At 44.5% G+C, this 17911-nt stretch overlaps 1 protein-coding gene across 1 annotated transcript in view; it reads left to right on the top strand.

The window, feature by feature from the left end:
- The first annotated feature begins 341 nt into the window (after positions 1–341).
- LOC144595738 (contactin-associated protein-like 5) overlaps positions 342–17911 on the top strand; it is a 644436-nt gene continuing 626866 nt past the window's right edge. Inside the window, exon 1 of the mRNA XM_078403317.1 lies at positions 342–583. Within this exon, the coding sequence (XP_078259443.1) occupies positions 496–583 (88 nt within the window). The 5' untranslated portion in view covers positions 342–495. The remainder of the gene's footprint in view (positions 584–17911) is intronic.

Here is a 17911-nt window from a genome sequence, read left to right as displayed (position 1 = left end):
GGCGCAGGGAAACGTGTTGTCTGCAAGGCAGAGTGAGTGTAGGAAACAGCTGGTTTCAACAGTGGGAGGAGGAGGAGAAGGAGGGAGAGAGGGAGGGAGAGAGGGAGGGTGGGAGAGAAGGAGGGAGGGAGAGGGAGGGGGAGGGAGGGAGAGAGGGAGGGAGAGAGGGAGGGAGAGAGGGAGGGAGAGGGAGAGGGAGAGGGAGAGAAAGAGAGAGAGGGAGGGGAGAGAGGGAGGGAGGGAGGGAGGGAGGGAGGGTGGGGGATAGAGAGAGAGGGAGGGAGAGAGAGAGAGAGAGAGAGAGAGGGAGGGAGGGAGGGAGAGGGGGAGGGAGAGAGAGAGTGAGCGCTAGAGCCACGCTAGGCAGAATGTGGACTGACATGGTCAGGTGCGGAGCGATGGAGCGCTAGCACGAAACCAGCCACACTTTCACATATTTACCTCGGGAGTCAAGAGAGAGAGAGAGAGAGAGAGAGAGAGAGAGAGGGAAAAACGATGGATTCGTGCATTGGCAGCAACCGCTTCTTCGCCCTTTCTCTCTCCGTCGCCAGTCTGTGGGGCTTGTTGTTAACTGCCCACTCCCGTAAGTAGTACACGGTTCGGGGATGTTATTATTGGGAGGAAAGGGGAAGGTGAGCACTGAGAAAGTGTATTGCAACAAAAATCCGTTGAAAAACATTGGGTCTTGCCCTTAAAAAAAAAAACCCCCACCAATCTAAAAGGGACAGTTTGCTGTTGAAATTTCTAGAAATATTTCAGTCTTATTGCAGAATGATGTGGGTATTTTTTATATAGAGTAAATGCAACTTAAAGAGAAGGGTTCTCGACCCGAAACGTCACCCATTCCTTCTCTCCCGAGATGCTGCCCGACCTGCTGAGTTACTCCAGCACTTTGTGAATAAATACCTTCGATTTGTACCAGCATCTGCAGTTATTTTCTTATAATGCAACTTAAAGCGGTGCCTACTTGAACTAGCATCTTAAATGCACAATTGGCTTGTGGTGTTTGTCTTAATATTATGTTCTATCATCTAGCTGGAAATAATGTTCACATAACGACGCTGTAAGTAATAACTTCAGACTCTGGAAGTTTATTTTTTAAAAATGGAGCATATTTTGCCATCTGCGATAACTGTTCAATTTGCCTCCTGATTTAATGCGCGCATTGTGAGCAATTCTTTAGGCGCTGTCTTCGGTCCTGAAAACTCTAGCTCTGTGTACGAAATAGAGCGAGAATTTGGATTACTTGTAGCAGCAGTCAATACTCCATCTCGGAGTTGCTTCGGAGACTAAAGCTAGTTAACAACCTTTGGGGGACACACACACACATAAAGGCAACCAGCTACTTTGAGTTCGATCCAACGCACCAAACACTGACTGGATAGCTGCTGGAAGGTGTTTTTGTGTTCATGGTTAAATGCTCCTTTAAATTATATCAGCTTCTTCTAACCTAGTTACTTATTCAGTTGGAAGCACATATCACTAATATATACTGAGCAGACACACTAGGATTATTTTTAACTCGACTTAAATAATCTTCAAGAGTTGTCATTGAATATCTAGGACATTGAAATCTCTGTCTTTAAAAAAAAAAACGGACTTAGAAAATCTGAAGTGATAAATTAACCTGAGCTCATGTTAAATTAACTGTACCTGTAGGTGCTGGGGGTGTGGAGAAAAAGAGAGACGGTAGAAATCATTGTACTACAAATTATTTTTTCTTTAGCCTGTTGCAACTATCCAGGGGAAAATCTCAAAACCTTTTCCTTTATTATTAAACCTCGGGGCCATTGAAGGATATCAATAACTTACTTCATTCAGCAAAGGGTTACTGAAATATGTTGTACTATAAGCTGTGGAGTTCTCCTGCTTTGCACAATGTCTTCAGCAAAGAATTGTATGGTTGCGAAGCAAACGTTTGAAAACACATCTGAGTATTACCCTGTGATTCACTGGAAAGAGTTAGATTGATATTGTCTGTAGCTATTAACCTTGGACACATTGTACAGATTAGTTTACTTCTGGATCGTCACTTGTGGAACTTCGTAGCATATTAGCAGCTTCAAATTAATTCTCCATTATGTCTTACTCATATGCTTTAACAATGTTCTCTGCGGCGTCGTCTTTGCTGCCTATAATGGGATTGTTATCCATTGAAAAAACCCACAAAGTCCTGGAGTAACTCAGCGGGCTAGGCAGCATCTCTGGAGGACATGGATAGATGAATGTTTCCGGTCTGAAGAAGGGACCCAGGTCCCAACAGGAAGCATCACCTATCCATGAACTCCGGAGATGCTGACTGACCTGCTAAGTTCCTCCAGTGCTTTATGTTTGTTTTATATATATATCTCATCTGCACTTCCTTGTGTGTCCATTGTCGCCCATCACATGCATTCTGTTTCCCCAAATCCTGCTTTAATTTGTTGCACCCAAGCCCAATGGGATCCAACTCTCTGTGTCTCTAACATTAACACGAAGGTTGCTGATATGCTGTCAAATTGTCAGATCCATTTCAATGACTCATCCAGCTTAACGCATGCAATACTGATGCTATCCTATTTAGTTTCGTCAATACTTCCATACCTTAATTCCATCAGCCACCAGTAGATACGTTAAGCTGGTTTGAAAGGCATGGGAGCGAAGCATATAGTTCAGCATAAAGTCAGCTACCTCGCCCAGATTCTGCTCGTTGCACAGTGACATTGTTGCATGCTCTCACCAAGTCTCATTCTGGTCCCTTTACCCACTCCCATCCAGGTTCTGCCATCGCCCATTCTAATTTGTCCCCCAATTCTGATTCAAACTGTACCAACTCTTGAGGTCTCTTAACTGTGTTGCATCCGAGTGCTCACGTCCAGTTCCTCTGAGCCTCCCTTGTCATCCTTCTTTATCCTCTCTTCCACTACTGGAGACAAGAGAGGATGTGGAGCTGATGTTTCCAGTAGTGGGAGAGTCTAGGACCAGAATCCATAGCCTCTGAATAAATGAACGTACCTTTAGAAAGGAGATGAGGAGGAATTTCTTTGGTCAGAGGGTGGCGAATCTGTAGAATTTATTGCCGCAGACAACTGTGGAGGCCGAGTCAATGGATATTTTTAAGGCAGAGATAGATAGATTCTTGATTAGCTTGGGTATCAGTGCTTATGGGGAGAAGTCAGGAGAATGGGCTTGAGAGGGAAAGATAGATCAGCCATGAATGGTGGAGTAGACTTGATGGGCCGAATGGCCGAATTCTGCACCTACAATGTATGCACAATAATGCCCCATCCTCTGGATATCTCTCTTCATAATCATCATTTCTGTTATCAATGATCTCTTCAGCCATTCTATCATTATGTTATCCTACCATCTCCATTGATTCCTCCACTCTCTGCGCTCTAAGCTCACAGCATCCTTTTTCCGACCATATTGTAACTTACCCCAAGATACATTGTGAAATCCAATGTATTATATCTGCTCATCTAGAAAATGCCACAGATTCATTTTGATGGAAACAAACGAACCATTATTGATGACAAAAAAATCTTATTGTTGTATTAATGCATTACAATGTCATTAAACCACTTTTTTCTGACTCTGCAATATTAAAAAAATAAATTGCAGCAGAGTCATTCCTCGATATCAAAACGAGACACGTTAGGAGCTGACTCATGCTGACAACAAAAACACTGATAAACACTAAGTTATTTGACCCCTCATGCCTGATCCATTGTTCAATGATATCAGCGATTTTTCTTTACCCCACTAAATTCATTTTTATAGACAATAGACAATAGGTGCAGGAGGAGGCCATTCGCCCCTTCGAGCCAGCACCGCCATTCAATGTGATCATGGCTGATCATTCTCAATCAGTACCCCGTTCCTGCCTTCTCCCCATACCCCCTGACTCCGCTATCCTTAAGAGCTCTATCCAGCTCTCTCTTGAATGCATTCAGAGAATTGGCCTCCACTGCCTTCTGAGGCAGAGAATTCCACAGATTCACAACTCTCTGACTGAAAAAGTTTTTCCTCATCTCAGTTCTAAATGGCCCACCCCTTATTCCTCAAACTGTGGCCCCTTGTTCTGGACTCCCCCAACATTGAGAACATGTTTCCTGCCTCTAACGTGTCCAACCCCTTAATAATCTTATACGTTTCGATAAGATCTCCTCTCATCCTTTTGGTGATTCCTTTACAAAAAAACCTGTCAATCTCTGCCTTGAATACATTGCACGACTGAGCCTTCACAGACCTCTTTGGCGGTGAATTCATCTCTGGAGGTAAAAGGTGGGCACAGCGGTAGAATTACTGCCTTGCAGCGCCAGAGACCCCGGTTCGATCCTAACTATGGGTGCCGTCTGTACGGAGTTTGTCCATTCTCCCTGAGACTACGCGAGTTTTCTCCAGGTGCTCCGGTTTCCTCCCACACTCCAAAGATGTACATGTTTGTTGGTTAACTGGCTTCTGTACATTGTAAATTGTCCCTGATGCATCGGATAGTGCTATATACGGTAGCGCTACTCTACAGGGTGATCGCAGATCGGTGTGGACTCGCTGAACCGAAGGGCTTATTTCTGCGCTGTATCTCTGAAGACACTTTAATTTTTAATGCTGTACTCAACAGCTGATGCCTTAGTTTCATTCCAGACTCTGGATTCCCAATGCCCAACCGTGGGAAACAACAACTCTGTATCTAACCTGCGAAGCTCCTTAAAACTAGTGTTCAGCATGAATGTGATGTGTTGATTGAGATGTGTTGTGGTATATTTCTGGTTTGTACATGACATGAAACTGGTTCTACAGCAGCAACATGTTGCTGTTATAAACGAGAAGGGTGAATTGTTCATTTACTTGGTTGGGTGAGCCCAAGAACTGTGAGTGTCATTCACCATCCAGTATCAGAGTACATAAACTGTAAAACAGTGCTGCACAGGAACATAGAAACATAGAAAATAGGTGCAGGAGGAGGCCATTCAGACCTTTGAGCCAGCACCGCCATTCATTGTGATCATGGCTGATCGTCCACAATCAGTAACCTGTGCCCAACTTCTCCCCATATCCCTTGATTCCACTGGCCCCCAGAGCTCTATCTAACTCTCACTTAAATTCATCCAGTGATTTGGTCTCCACTGCCCTCCGTGGCAGAGAATTCCACAAATTCACAACTTTCTTGTTGAAAAAGTTCCTTCTCACCTCAGTTTTTAAATGGCCTCCCCTTTATCCTATGACTGTGGCCCCTGGTTCTGGACTCCCCCAACACTGGGAACATGTCGTTCCTTCATGATGTCTGTGTCAAGCATGATGCCGAATTATATTGAAGGTAGACACAAAATGCTGGAGTAACTCAGCGGGACAGGCAGCACCTCAGGAGAGAAGGAATGGGTGACGTTTCGGGTCGAGACCCTTCTTCAGACTCGTATCGCCAAATTATATTACTCTCTTCTGCCTGCATGTGCTCCAAATCCCTCCATTCCTTGCATGTCCATGTTTCTATCTAAAACCCTCTTAAATGCCACTGTTGCATCTATTTCCATAACCAACCCTGTTAGCCAGTTCCAGCATCTACCATTCAGTTCAGTTTAGTTTATTGCCAGGTGAACCGAGGTACAGTGAACTCCTTTTGTTGCGTGCTAACCGATCAGCAGAATGACAATACATGGTCACAATCGATCCATTTACAGTGTATAGATACATGATAAGGGAATAACATTTGGTGCAAGGTAAAGCCAGCAAAGTCCGATCAAGGATAGTCCGAGGGTCACCAAAAAGGTGGATGGTAGTTCAGCACAGCGCTCTGGTCTCTGGTTTGGATTTTTTTTAAAGTTGCCCCACACATCTATCTATGTACTAAAACTCTTGTTTGTTTGTTTGTTTGTTCCTGAACAACAGCCAATAAGGTACACGATAGCACGACAATTTTAGGTCCACCTTACTCACCGTCGTCCCTTCGGTGCTAATGGAAGAAGTTTTATTGAAATCGGTGTTATATTTTTTAAGTTATTCACATTTTTAAATTTAAATCTATCTCCTAGGGAGGGGAGGGGGAGGATAAGGGGGGGGTTGAAGGGGATGGAGAGGGGAGGGGGGGGAGAGGGGAGGGAGGGGGAGGGGGGCCGATAAGGTGGGTCGAGGGGGGGACGGGAGGGGAGAGAGGAGAGGGGAGGGGAGAGAGGGGGAGGAGAGGGTGCTGCACCAATGCAGTAGAGGTTTGGGCCCAACGGGTCCACTTGGTCTAGTTTCCATTAAACTTTCCCCCTCTGAATTTAAATGTTATGTTCTCTACTATTGCATATTTCCACCCAGCGGGGGGGAAAAGAAAAAGTTCTGACTGTTTAACCTATCTATACCTCTCATCGTTTTTTAAAACTTCCATTAGGTCTCCGCTTAACCTCCGATGCTCTCAAGAAACAATCGAAGTTTGTCCATTCTCTCCTTGTAGCTAAAAATCCTATAATCCAAGCATTTTTTTCTGGTATAGCTCAACCGTACCTTCAAAGAGCCGACATCCTTGCTGCAATGGTACAGCCTGAACTGCACATAATACTCCAAGCTGTGCTGGGCTGTATCGTGGAATCATAGCTTTAGAAAGGAGATTTATAAAGAGATGAGGAGGAATAGACAATGGGGGAGTCCCGAACCAGGGGTTACAGATTAAGAATAAGGGGTAGGCCATTTAGAACGGAGATGAGGAAAAACCTTTTCACTCAGAGAGTTGTGAAGCTGTGGAATTCTCTGCCTCAGACGGCAATGGAGGCCGATTCTCTGGATATATTCAAGAGAGAGTTAGATATAGCTCTTAGAGCTAACGGAATCAAGGGATATGGGAGAAAGCAGGAACGGGGTATTGATTTTGGATGATCACCCACGATCGCAGTGCTGGCTCGAAGGGCTGAATGGCCTACTCCTGCACTTATTGTCTATTGAATTTCTTTAGTGCAGAGGCCAAGTCATTGGGTATTTTTAAGGCGGAGATTGACAGATTATTGATTAGTATGGGTGTCAGAAGTTATGGGGAGAAGGCAGGAGAATGGGGTTGAGAGGGAAAGCTTGATCAGTCCTGATTGAATGGCAGATTAGACTTGATGGGCCGGATTGCCTAATTCTGCTCCTAGAACCAGGGCAGCACGGTGGCGTAGCAGTAGAGCTGCTGCCTTACAGCGCCGGAGACCCGGGTTCGATCCTGACTACAGGTGCTGGTCTGTGCATAGTTTGTACATTCTACCCTTGACCTGTGTGGGTTTTCTCTGGGATTTGCGATCTTTCCTCCCCCGCTCCAAAGACTTACAGGTTTGTAGGTTAATTGGCATGGTATCGTTGTAAATTGGCCGGAGTATGTGTAGGATAGTGTTAATGGGCAGGGATCGCTGGTCAGCGCGGACTTGGTGGGCCGAATGGCCTGTTTCCGTTCTGTATCTCTAAACCAAACTATAGTTATGAACATGAGTGTGGTACAGTGGAGGTGGCCGCTCGGCCCTTTGTCACTGTGCCTGCCAATGCAGCTTTTGAGAACCATCTCATTTTCCAACAGAGTTAACAGCTCTTCAAGTCCTATTGTGTCACTGCTGAACCAAGCACTTCTGAACCTGGTGAAGCTTCTGCCTTCACCACCCTGCAGGACAGAGTATTGTTAAGTCTGTAATAGTCGTACAGCATGGAAACAAGCCCTTCAGTCCAACTCATTCACGCCGACCAAGATGCCCCATCCAAGCTAATCCCATTTGCCCATGCTTGGCCATATCCCTCTAAGCCTTCCCTCTCCATGTACCTGTATAAGTGTCCCTTAAATGTTGCTATAGGACCTGTTATAATGCTGTTACAGTAATGTGATGTAGGGGGATTACGCAAGGCAGCTGGAGTTAGAAACATTGACTTTGTGGTGCATGGTGGAGATGGTTGTAAGCCTGGAGGATGTTAAAGAGATGGAGAGGGCTGAAGCAATGAAGATATTTCAACGTGAGTAAAATTTAAATCTTGACTTATTGGGGGATATAAAACCAATGAGATGAAGAAATGATTGAACGGGAGCTGGTGCGGAGAGGATTAAAGATAACAGAGTTTTGTAGGAGCTGAGGTAATTTGCATTATAATCTACTTATTCAAAGCATACACTTACAGTTTAATAATTTGCACAATTGCACAATGGTGTGACTTTTGATTATGAAACCAAAAATATTTTAATATGCAGCAGTTTTTTTTTTCAGTTGATATTTTCTACATTAGTCAGATGGCCCAATAACGAAGGCAATGTGTAATTAAAAAGGGGATCATTAAAATGCACAGGAAAAATGACTGAAAATAAATCGCCATGTACTGATTCGGTAATGATAAGCATTGAAACCATATATGGCAATATTAACAGAAGAGAGAAAACGGGTATTGGTTTTTAATGTCCTATCAGTAGGATTGCACCTCCAATGGGGCAGTTATTGATCAAAGAAACATAGAAAATAGGTGCAGGAGTAGGCCATTCGGCCCTTCGAGCCTGCACCGCCATTCAATATGATCATGGTTGATCATCCAACTCAGTATCCCGTACCTGCCTTCTCTCCATACCCCCTGATCCCTTTAGCCACAAGGGCCACATTAACTCCCTCTTAAATATAGCTAATGAACTGGCCTCAACTACCTTCTGTGGCAAAGAATTCCACAGATTCACCACTCTCTGTGTGAAAAAAAACTTTCTCATCTCGGTCCTAAGTCGGTACCAGACTTGAACTGTTCTACATTTCCTTGACCACCATCTGCTTTGATCTGTCATTTTAACACCTTACCCTTCCATATCTCTAGTCTCCCTCTCCCCTGACTCTCAGTCTGAAGCTCCACCTTTCCTTGATCATCATTTCTGGGTTTGATTTGTCCTTTTGCATTCCTTTGATTCATTTGTTCTATGTCTCTTTTCACATCTCTCGTTTCCCTCTCCCCTGACTCTGTCTGAAGACGAGTCTCGACCCAAAACGTCGCCCATTCCTTCTCTCCTGAGTTGCTCCAGCAATTTGTGTCGATCTTTGGGATGGTCAAGGTGGACTTGGTGCGCCAAAGACATAATATGTCTAATATTAGACTCGGGTTAAGTCTGTAGATTTGGAGTTGAATGAAGAACTTTCTCCGGTTGGAGCTTTCCAATTTTAAGAATACACGTACACCATCGATTTTCTGGCACCCTTGGTTCCAGAGCTTTGCCGAATTATCCATTCTGCTGACCAACAGAGGTCACGTAATAATAAATCACCAATACAGCTCTGACCCACTAATTATACTCTGCCCGTGTCTCTAAAGCACCATGGGCTGCTAGTAACCTCAATAAAAAAAATAGCAATTAACAAAGAAGAAAATAATCAATCCTTTCAGGACAGAAGCACATGTCCCAAAAGAACATACGCCACACACAATGCTCTCATAATTTTGTCCGGATGAAAGGAGGTGCCGGTCCATCAGTTGCCAGAAAATCGGTGGTGGACATGTACTACAAACATATTGGGCTCTCATACAATACAATACAATACAATATATCTTTATTGTCATTGTACCCAGGGGTACAACGAGATTGGGAATGCGCCTCCCATACAATGCAATAATTTAAGTAATTTAGACAGCAGCAACCCAACGAAACGAAACAGTTGTAACAGTTTTGGACAGGGTAAAGTGCAAGTTGATCTATGCGTTGTGGCCATCCGGCTCAGCAGGACCGGTTCATAGCAGCTATGGCCCTGGGGATGAAGTTGTTCCTGAGTCTGGAGGTGCGGGCGTAGAAGGCCTTGTATCGTCTGCCCGATGGAAGGAGTTCGAACAGACTGTTGCAGGGGTGTGAAGAGTCTTTGTGGATGCTGGTGGCTTTTCTGAGGCATCGTGTGTTGTAGATGCCCTCTAAGTCTGGTAGCTGTGTTCCGATGGCCCTCTGAGCTCTATGGACTACCCGCTGTAGAGCTTTCCTTTCTGCCTCCGTGCAGCTGAGGTACCACACAGGGATGCCATGCGTTAGGATGCTCTCGATGGTGCAGCGGTAGAAGGTCGTCAGCAGCTGTTGGGGTAGACCAGACTTTTTCAGTGTTCTTAAGTAGAACAGTCTTTGTTGTGCCTTCTTGACCAGCGCAGCAGTTCAAAAAATGAGAGACATATAGACATGCAATATATATAACTGCTTAGTTGTAATGCTGAAAAATATATGTAAAAGCCACCAGGCTAGTTTTCAGCCATACCGATTTCTTTGGTGTAGTTTTTAGAGCTGTGACTATCACAGCGGCAGAGGCTTGAGTTCGATCCTGACCTCAGGTGCTGACTATGAAACGTTTGCATGTTCTTCCCTTCTCCCCCACTCCACCAACCCCACATCCCCACCGACCTTCAAGTATCTTACTTTAGTTTCCGTACTAATCTGTTTCAAGCACTCTGTGGGTTACATCCAATGCTCTGGGCTCTGGTGTTTTAAGTCTTCGTATAAATATTCTTGATCAGACTTTACTGGCTTTATCTTGCACTAAGCATTATTCACATTATTTCCTTTATCATGTATAGTGAATGGCTCAATTGTAATAGAAACAGGTGCAGGAGTAGGCTATCTGGCCCTTCGAGCCAGCAGCGCCATTCAATATGATCATGGGTGTTCATCCAGAATTGGTGCCCCATTCCCCATATCTCTTGATTCCATTAGCCCGAAGAGCTATATCCAACTCTCTCTTGAATACATCCAGTGAATTGGCCTCCACTGCCGTCTGTGGCAGAGAATTCCACAGATTCACAGTTCTCTGGGTGAAAAAGCTTTTCCTTATCTCAGTCCTAAATGGCCTACCCCTTATTCTTAAACCGTGAAGCCTGATTCTGGACTCTCCCAACATCGGGAACATTTTTTTCTGCATCTTGCCTGCCCAATCCCTTAATACTTTTACATGCTTCTATAAGATTCTCCAATGTATTGTCTTTCCGCTGACTGATTAGCGTGCCACAAAAGCTTTTCGGTGTACCTCGATAAACGTGACATTAAACTAAACTAAAATGTTTCTTCAATGTTTTTGCCCTCCAAATGTGAGCCCTTCGGACCCGTTTGTACATTCGCTTTAAAAAGAAAAGAAAATCCATTTTGAAGGAGACTTGTAAAACAAAATATTTACTAAAGGTTGAACCTTGAAATTGATTTTTTTAATCATGATTGGCTTTTCAAAAGCGTTGCTTTAATCTGCATGTTTTTCATTTAGAACAGGAATGCTCACAGATTTAATGCAAATATATTAACATATTTTCTACATTATTTTGAAGAGTTCTAATTTCAAACATTTGCTGCAGAGATAATGGACTAAATTTTGTGCTAAGAACAAGGATCTTTTACTTTAGCTCACAAATAGGCAACAACAATGGATAATTTTGCTTTTCTTATAGATTGACTATCCCTGTTGTATTCTCACCACTTTATTGAACTTGATGCAGTTTTGTTTAGTTGCGAGATATGGCGTGGGAACAGTTCCTTCAGCCCAATGAGCCCGCGCCGACCAGCGATCCCCGCACGCTAACGCTATCCTACGAACGAGGGACAATTTTACATTTATATCAAGCCAATTAACCTACAAACCTGTAGGTGGAGTGTGGAAGGAAACCGAAGATCTCGGGAAATACCCAGGCAGGTCACGGGAAGCACATTTTAAAACTCCGTACAGACAGCACCCGTTGTCAGGAACGAACCCAGGTCGAACAGGCTCTTCGGCCTTCCATGCCCCATCTAATCTAGTCCCATTTGCCCACATTTAGCCCATATCCTAAACCTTTCCTATCTGTGTACCTGTCCAAATGTCTTTTAAATGTTGACACAGCATCTGCCTCAACTACCTCGGTGAAATGTCTAAGACAGGAGTGTCAAACTAATTTTCACCCCGGGCCACATCAGCATTATGGTTGCCCTCAAAGGGCTGGTTGTAACTGTAAGACTGTATAAATGTACCTAATCCTTAACATATTGTTAAATAACTGTCTCTGCATTTGATTATTATTTATTGAAATGTACAAATATTGTACATGCATTAACATAAATGTAAAAATATATGTAAGCACATTGCTCTGTGTTATTATAACATAAATCAGTAAACATTTGGCTGCATGAACACATATGCCTGTAAACACACTAAATACTTTGCTACACATACAAAGTAGTATATGTAAATAACTCAAAATAACAATAAGGGTTGTCTCTGTAAATGTTAAACTTGTCACTTAATATCTTAGACTCTAAGATATTAAGTGACAAGGTTAACATTTACATAGCACCTTTCACAATCAGTGGAGATATAAAAGTAAAAGTTTTTAAAGTAAAGAATCCAGTTTCATGCAAGGGAAAGATCAAAGGCCTTATAGATACAGGGGATTCTGTAGCTACCAGGACTTGCAGAACTAGCATGTTTTCTGTTTTAAGATGATGCATCGGGAATAAATGTGAGATGGAATACAGGGATAAATCTTCCCCTCTCTTTGAAGATCTTGCTCTGGGGGCTTTCTATATCAGTTCAGTTTAGCTTATTGTCACAAGTTTTTAAAGTAAGAATCCAGTTTCATATCATATTGCTTCTTCAGCATGCATTATGCAATATTTCGGTGAGAGAGTGATTATAAACCAGTTTAGTGTTGATCTGACATAGTCATACAGCTTCAACCCAACTAGCCCACACCAACCAACATGCCCCATCTACACTAATTCCACCTTCCTGCGTTTGGCTCATATCCCTCTAAAACTTTCCTATCCATGTACTTATCCAACTGTTTCTTAAACATTGTGATAGCCCCTGCCTCAACTACCTCCTCCGGAAGCTCGTTCCATACACCCACCACCTTTCGGTTAAAAAAAAAAGAAGGTTGCCCCTCAGATTCCTATTAAATCTTTCCCCTTTCACCTTCTATTCCCCTTCTTCAATTTCTATAAATTTGGTAAGATGTACAGATTGCATTTATTATGAAACTTTACTTTGACTTTAACTCATCGTTTCTTTCACGTTATTCGGAGAGCGCAGTGCGACTTAGGTTCAATCCCGATTTCCAGTGCTATCCGAGGAGTGTGCACGTTATTATTTGTGCGTCTTTGGAGTGTGGGAGGAAACCGAAAGGTCTTGGGGAAAACCCACGCTGGTCACGGGGAGACTCTGTACAGACATCACCTGTAGCCGGGTTTGAACCCAGGTCTCTGGCGCTGTAAGGCAGCAACTCCACCGCTGTGCCACCGCGCTCTGGCCGACTGATGTATGAACTGGGTGGTTTTATATATCTACACGTGGTGTGTGCCAGGAACGTGCTGTGATGGGAGGTGCTGGACATCTGCTATGGAGTCAGTACTGATGGGGAGAGTGTTCCACCATGGAGTACAGCTTGAACCAAACCATTGATACCATGGCAGTTGCACAGCCACAGGGATGCAAGGGAAAGATCAAAGGCCTTATCGATACAGGGGATTCTGTAGCTACCAGGACTTGCCGAATTAGCATGTTTTCTGTTTTAAGAAGATGCATCGGGAATAAATGTGAGATGGAATACAGGGATAACTCTTCCCCTCTCTTTGAAGATCATGCTGAGGGAGCTTTCTATATCAGTTCAGTTGAGCTTATTGTCACGTGTACCGAGGTTCGTGAAAAGTTTTTGTTGCATGCTAGCCTGTCAGCGGAAAGGCAATACACATAATTACAATGGTGCCATTTACAGTATACAGATACATGATAAGGGAATGACTTTTGGTGCAAGGTAAAGCCAATATCCTCCTACGCACTGGTCAACCCGAAGAGCACCTTCTGCAACAGACTGGTTCCACCAAGATGCAGGACAGAACGCCACAAGAGATCCTTCTTCCCCTTGGCTATCAAACTGTACAACTCCTCCCCCTTCTGTCATGGGGTAGACTGAGACAATAGACAATAGGTGCAGGAGGAGGCCATTCGGCCCTTCGAGCCAGCACCGCCATTCAATGTGATCATGGCTGATCATTCTCAATCAGTACCCCGTTCCTACCTTCTCCCCTTACCCCCTGACTCCGCTATCCTTAAGAGCTCTATCTAGCTCTCTCTTGAATGCATTCAGAGAATTGGCCTCCACTGCCCTCTGAGGCAGAGAATTCCACAGATTCACAACTCTCTGACTGAAAAAGTTATTCCTCATCTCAGTTCTAAATGGCCTACCCCTTATTCTTAAACTGTGGCCCCTTGTTCTGGACTCCCCCAACATTGGGAACATGTTTCCTGCTTCTAACGTGTCCAACCCCTTAATAATCTTATACGTTTCGATAAGATCTCCTCTCATCCTTCTAAATTCCAGTGTATACAAGCCTAGTCGCTCCAGTCTTTCAACATATGACAGTCCCGCCATTCCGGGAATTAACCTAGTAAACCTACGCTGCACGCCCCTCCCCTCCCCTCCCCTCCCCCACCCCCCCCAATTTTTTGCACATCCCCGATCCTTTCCACTCGTCACTTTGATTTCATGCTTCATGTATTTTTTGTTTTTATGACTGTCGGCAGATCATTTTCCCTCCTGGGATAAATCAAGTTCTATCGTATCGTTTCATATCATCAAGCAACAGGCTGAGTCACAGATTAATAACGGCAGCGCCTTTGATAACATGCCATTTCTCTGGTTGGAGTCTCTGGAGTGGGACTCGAACACACAGCTCCTCCGTCAGTGGCAAAAGTACTGACAATGGAGTCAACGTTGTCGGGCATTGAGGAGCAACTCGGATAAAGAGTTGGGAAAGAATACCGGATCGTGCAGTGCTAGGGAAGTCAGGTATAATACGTTCATTCCAAATGCTTTGCCACTCTGCAACAGGCATTCAAACGGAATATAACTTTTGAAGGCGGAGGTTATCATTGTAAATCAAAGGAAATTTTATCTGAAGTGTTAATACGTTGAGTACTGGAGGAGTCCATGAATGAGATCGGCAATCCCCGCGGAGTTCATTCCTATTAGATGAATTATTGCCATGCAGATTACACGAGGGTGGAACAGGAGGTGGCATTTTACATAATGCCCTGAATGACTGAACCTAGACTTGTATTAATCCACAGAAAATGATGATGATGATGATGATGTTTTCTCTGAAATGCCGAGTGCCTGCTCACTCTTAATTTTCTGTTAATGCATTCACTAAATCCGTTGAAAATTTGTATTGATTACCATAATAATCGTGGGGGCAAATCCAGGCGCTTGCTGAAGGTTTTCGGAGAGCAAGTGCAAACTCTCTTCTGGCAGGAAGCCATGGACAGTTTAACTGTGAAGTCCAATGTAAGTGTGGGAATTACAAGCAAATGCAATGAGTGATATTCTGGGTGGCGCAGCGGTAGGGTTGCTGCCTTACAGCGCCAGAGACCTGGTTTTGATCCTGTGTGTTGCTGTCTGTATGGAATTTGTCCGTTCTCCCTGTGATCGCAAGGGTTTTTTTCTGGGTGCTTTGGTTTCCTCCCACACTCCAAGGACGTACAGGTTTGTAGGTCAATTGGCTTCTGTAAATTATCCCTAGTGCCCACAGTTTAGATTTCCAATGCCAATTGTTTCACTATCCACAACCTCCAGCCCATTTATTCATCTGCTCTCTGCGTGCTGCACACTCTGGAGATGTGTGGGTTTGTAGGCTGATTGGCCTCGGCAAAATTGTAAATTGTCTTTGGATTGTGGGAGGAAACCGGAGCACCCGGAGAAAACCCAGGGAGAACGTACCGACTCCGTACAGACAGCACCCGTAGTCGGAATCGAACCCGGGTGTTTGGGGCTGTAAGGCAGCAACTCTACCGCTGCGCCACTGTGCCGCATGAAAACCCGTGAATGGGCCCTGCGTTACTACCTTGCATTTACCTGAACCATTTGCTGATTGTTCAATATCAGTGACATTCAGAGCTTCCTAGCTTTGTGGGAGGAGCTTCAGACTGACCCCACATACGAATGCAAAGAGTTTGACAACCATTAAGGTGTGGTTCTGCCTACTTAATTCTCAGCCTTTGCCACCGCAGCAGGTGGTGCAGCGGTAGAGTTGCTGCCTTACAGCGCCAGAGACCCGGGTTCGATCCTGACCACGAGTGCCGTCTGTACAGAGTTTTCACATGCTCCCTGTAACTGCGTGGGCTTTCTCCAGGTGCTTGGGTTTCCTCCCGCACTCCAATGATGTACAGGTTTGTAGTTTAATTGCCTTTGATAAAATCTTCCCGAGATAGAACGAGTGTATTGGTGATCATTGGTCGGAGCTGAATTGTTGGGCCGAAGGGCCTGTTTCCGCACCCTATCTCTAAAGTCTAAATCTCAGGGAACGGTAATGAGACTCATGAGGGTGCTACAACTCTTCTTTCAACACACAAGAGGAGCGGACCTACAGACAGGCGAGTGTCAGATCATGTCTAGTTTAGAGATACAGAGATCCAGTGTGGAAACAGGCCCTTCGGCCCACTGGGTCCGCGCCGACCAGCGATCCCCGCACATTAACACTATCCTACACACACTAGGGACAATTTAAAAAAAAAACATTTACCAAGCCAATTAACCTACATACCTGAACGTCTTTGGAGTGTGGGAAGAAACCGAAGATCTCGGAGAAAACCCACACAGGTCAGGGGGAGAACATACAAACTCCATAAAGACAGCACCTGTAGTTGGGATCGAACCCGGGTCTCCGGGGCTGCATTCGCTGTAAGGCAGCAACTCTACCGCTGCGCCACCGTGACCACCCATTTTCTCATGATACTGAGTGTGTGTCGGAACTCAAAGCACATTCTTGCTATTGAGGGCTTGCATCGTAGGTTCACTAGGTTAATTCTAGGTTAATATGTTGAAAGACTGGAGCGACTAGGCTTGTATACACTGGAATTTAGAAGGATGAGAGGGGATCTTATCGAAACATATAAGATTATTAAGGGGTTGGACACGTTAGAGGCAGGAAACATGTTCCCAATGTTGGGGGAGACCAGAACAAGGGGCCACAGTTTAAGAATAAGGGGTAGTCCATTTAGAATGGAGATGAGGAAAAGCTTTTTCAGTCAGAGAGTTGTGAATCTGTGGAATTCTCTGCCTCAGAAGGCAGTGGAGGCCAATTCTCTGAATGCATTCAAGAGAGAGCTAGTTAGAGCTCTTAAGGATAGCAGAGTCAAGGGGTATGGGGGTACTGATGGAGAATGATCAGCCATGATCACATTGAATGGCGATGCTGGCTCGAAGGGCTGAATGGCCTACTCCTGCATCTATTGTCTATTGTTCACCCACTTCTCTGTCACCTGCTCCCTTTCACATGTTATAAAGGACACAACATGGGCCAAAGAGTTTTTCCACAAAACCTAATCTAATGAATGCCCCAATAAAAGATACTTCGGGGTCAATTTTGTGCCAGTGAAAGGGAGGTTGCACCCATTAAATTCTAGGGCAACTAGTCTTAAAGTGGAGAGAAAATGTGCCCACCCTCATCATGTAGATCAGGATGCATCACAGCTTGGTTTGGGAGCAGCTCCATCCAAGACCACCAGAAATTGCAGCAAACTGTGGACACAGCCCAGACCATCGCACAAACCCACCTCCCTTCCATCGGATTCCATCCATACCTCACGCTGCCTCGGCAAGACCAGCAGCATAATCAAGGACGAGTCGCACCCTGGCCACTCCCTCTTCTCCCCTCTCCCATCAAGCAAAAGTTATAGAAGTGTGAAAACGCACACCTCCAGATTCAGGGATAGTGTCTTCCCCGCTGTCAATAGGCAACTGAATCATCCTACCGCAACCAGAGAGCAGTGCTGAACTACCATCTACCTCTTTGGTGTCCCTCGGACTATCCTTGATCGGACTTTACCTTGCCAGCTTTAACTTGCACTAAACGTTATTCACTTATACCATATACATTGTAAATGGTTAGATTGTAATCATGTATTGTCTTTCCACTGACTGGAGAGCATGCTACAAAAACCTTAAACTGTACCTCGGTACACATGACAATAAATTAAAC

Source organism: Rhinoraja longicauda, chromosome 8 (genome assembly GCF_053455715.1).
Source record: "Rhinoraja longicauda isolate Sanriku21f chromosome 8, sRhiLon1.1, whole genome shotgun sequence".
In the NCBI taxonomy this organism is placed as follows: Eukaryota; Metazoa; Chordata; class Chondrichthyes; order Rajiformes; family Arhynchobatidae; genus Rhinoraja; species Rhinoraja longicauda.
This window is presented reverse-complemented; position numbering and strand designations above follow the sequence as displayed.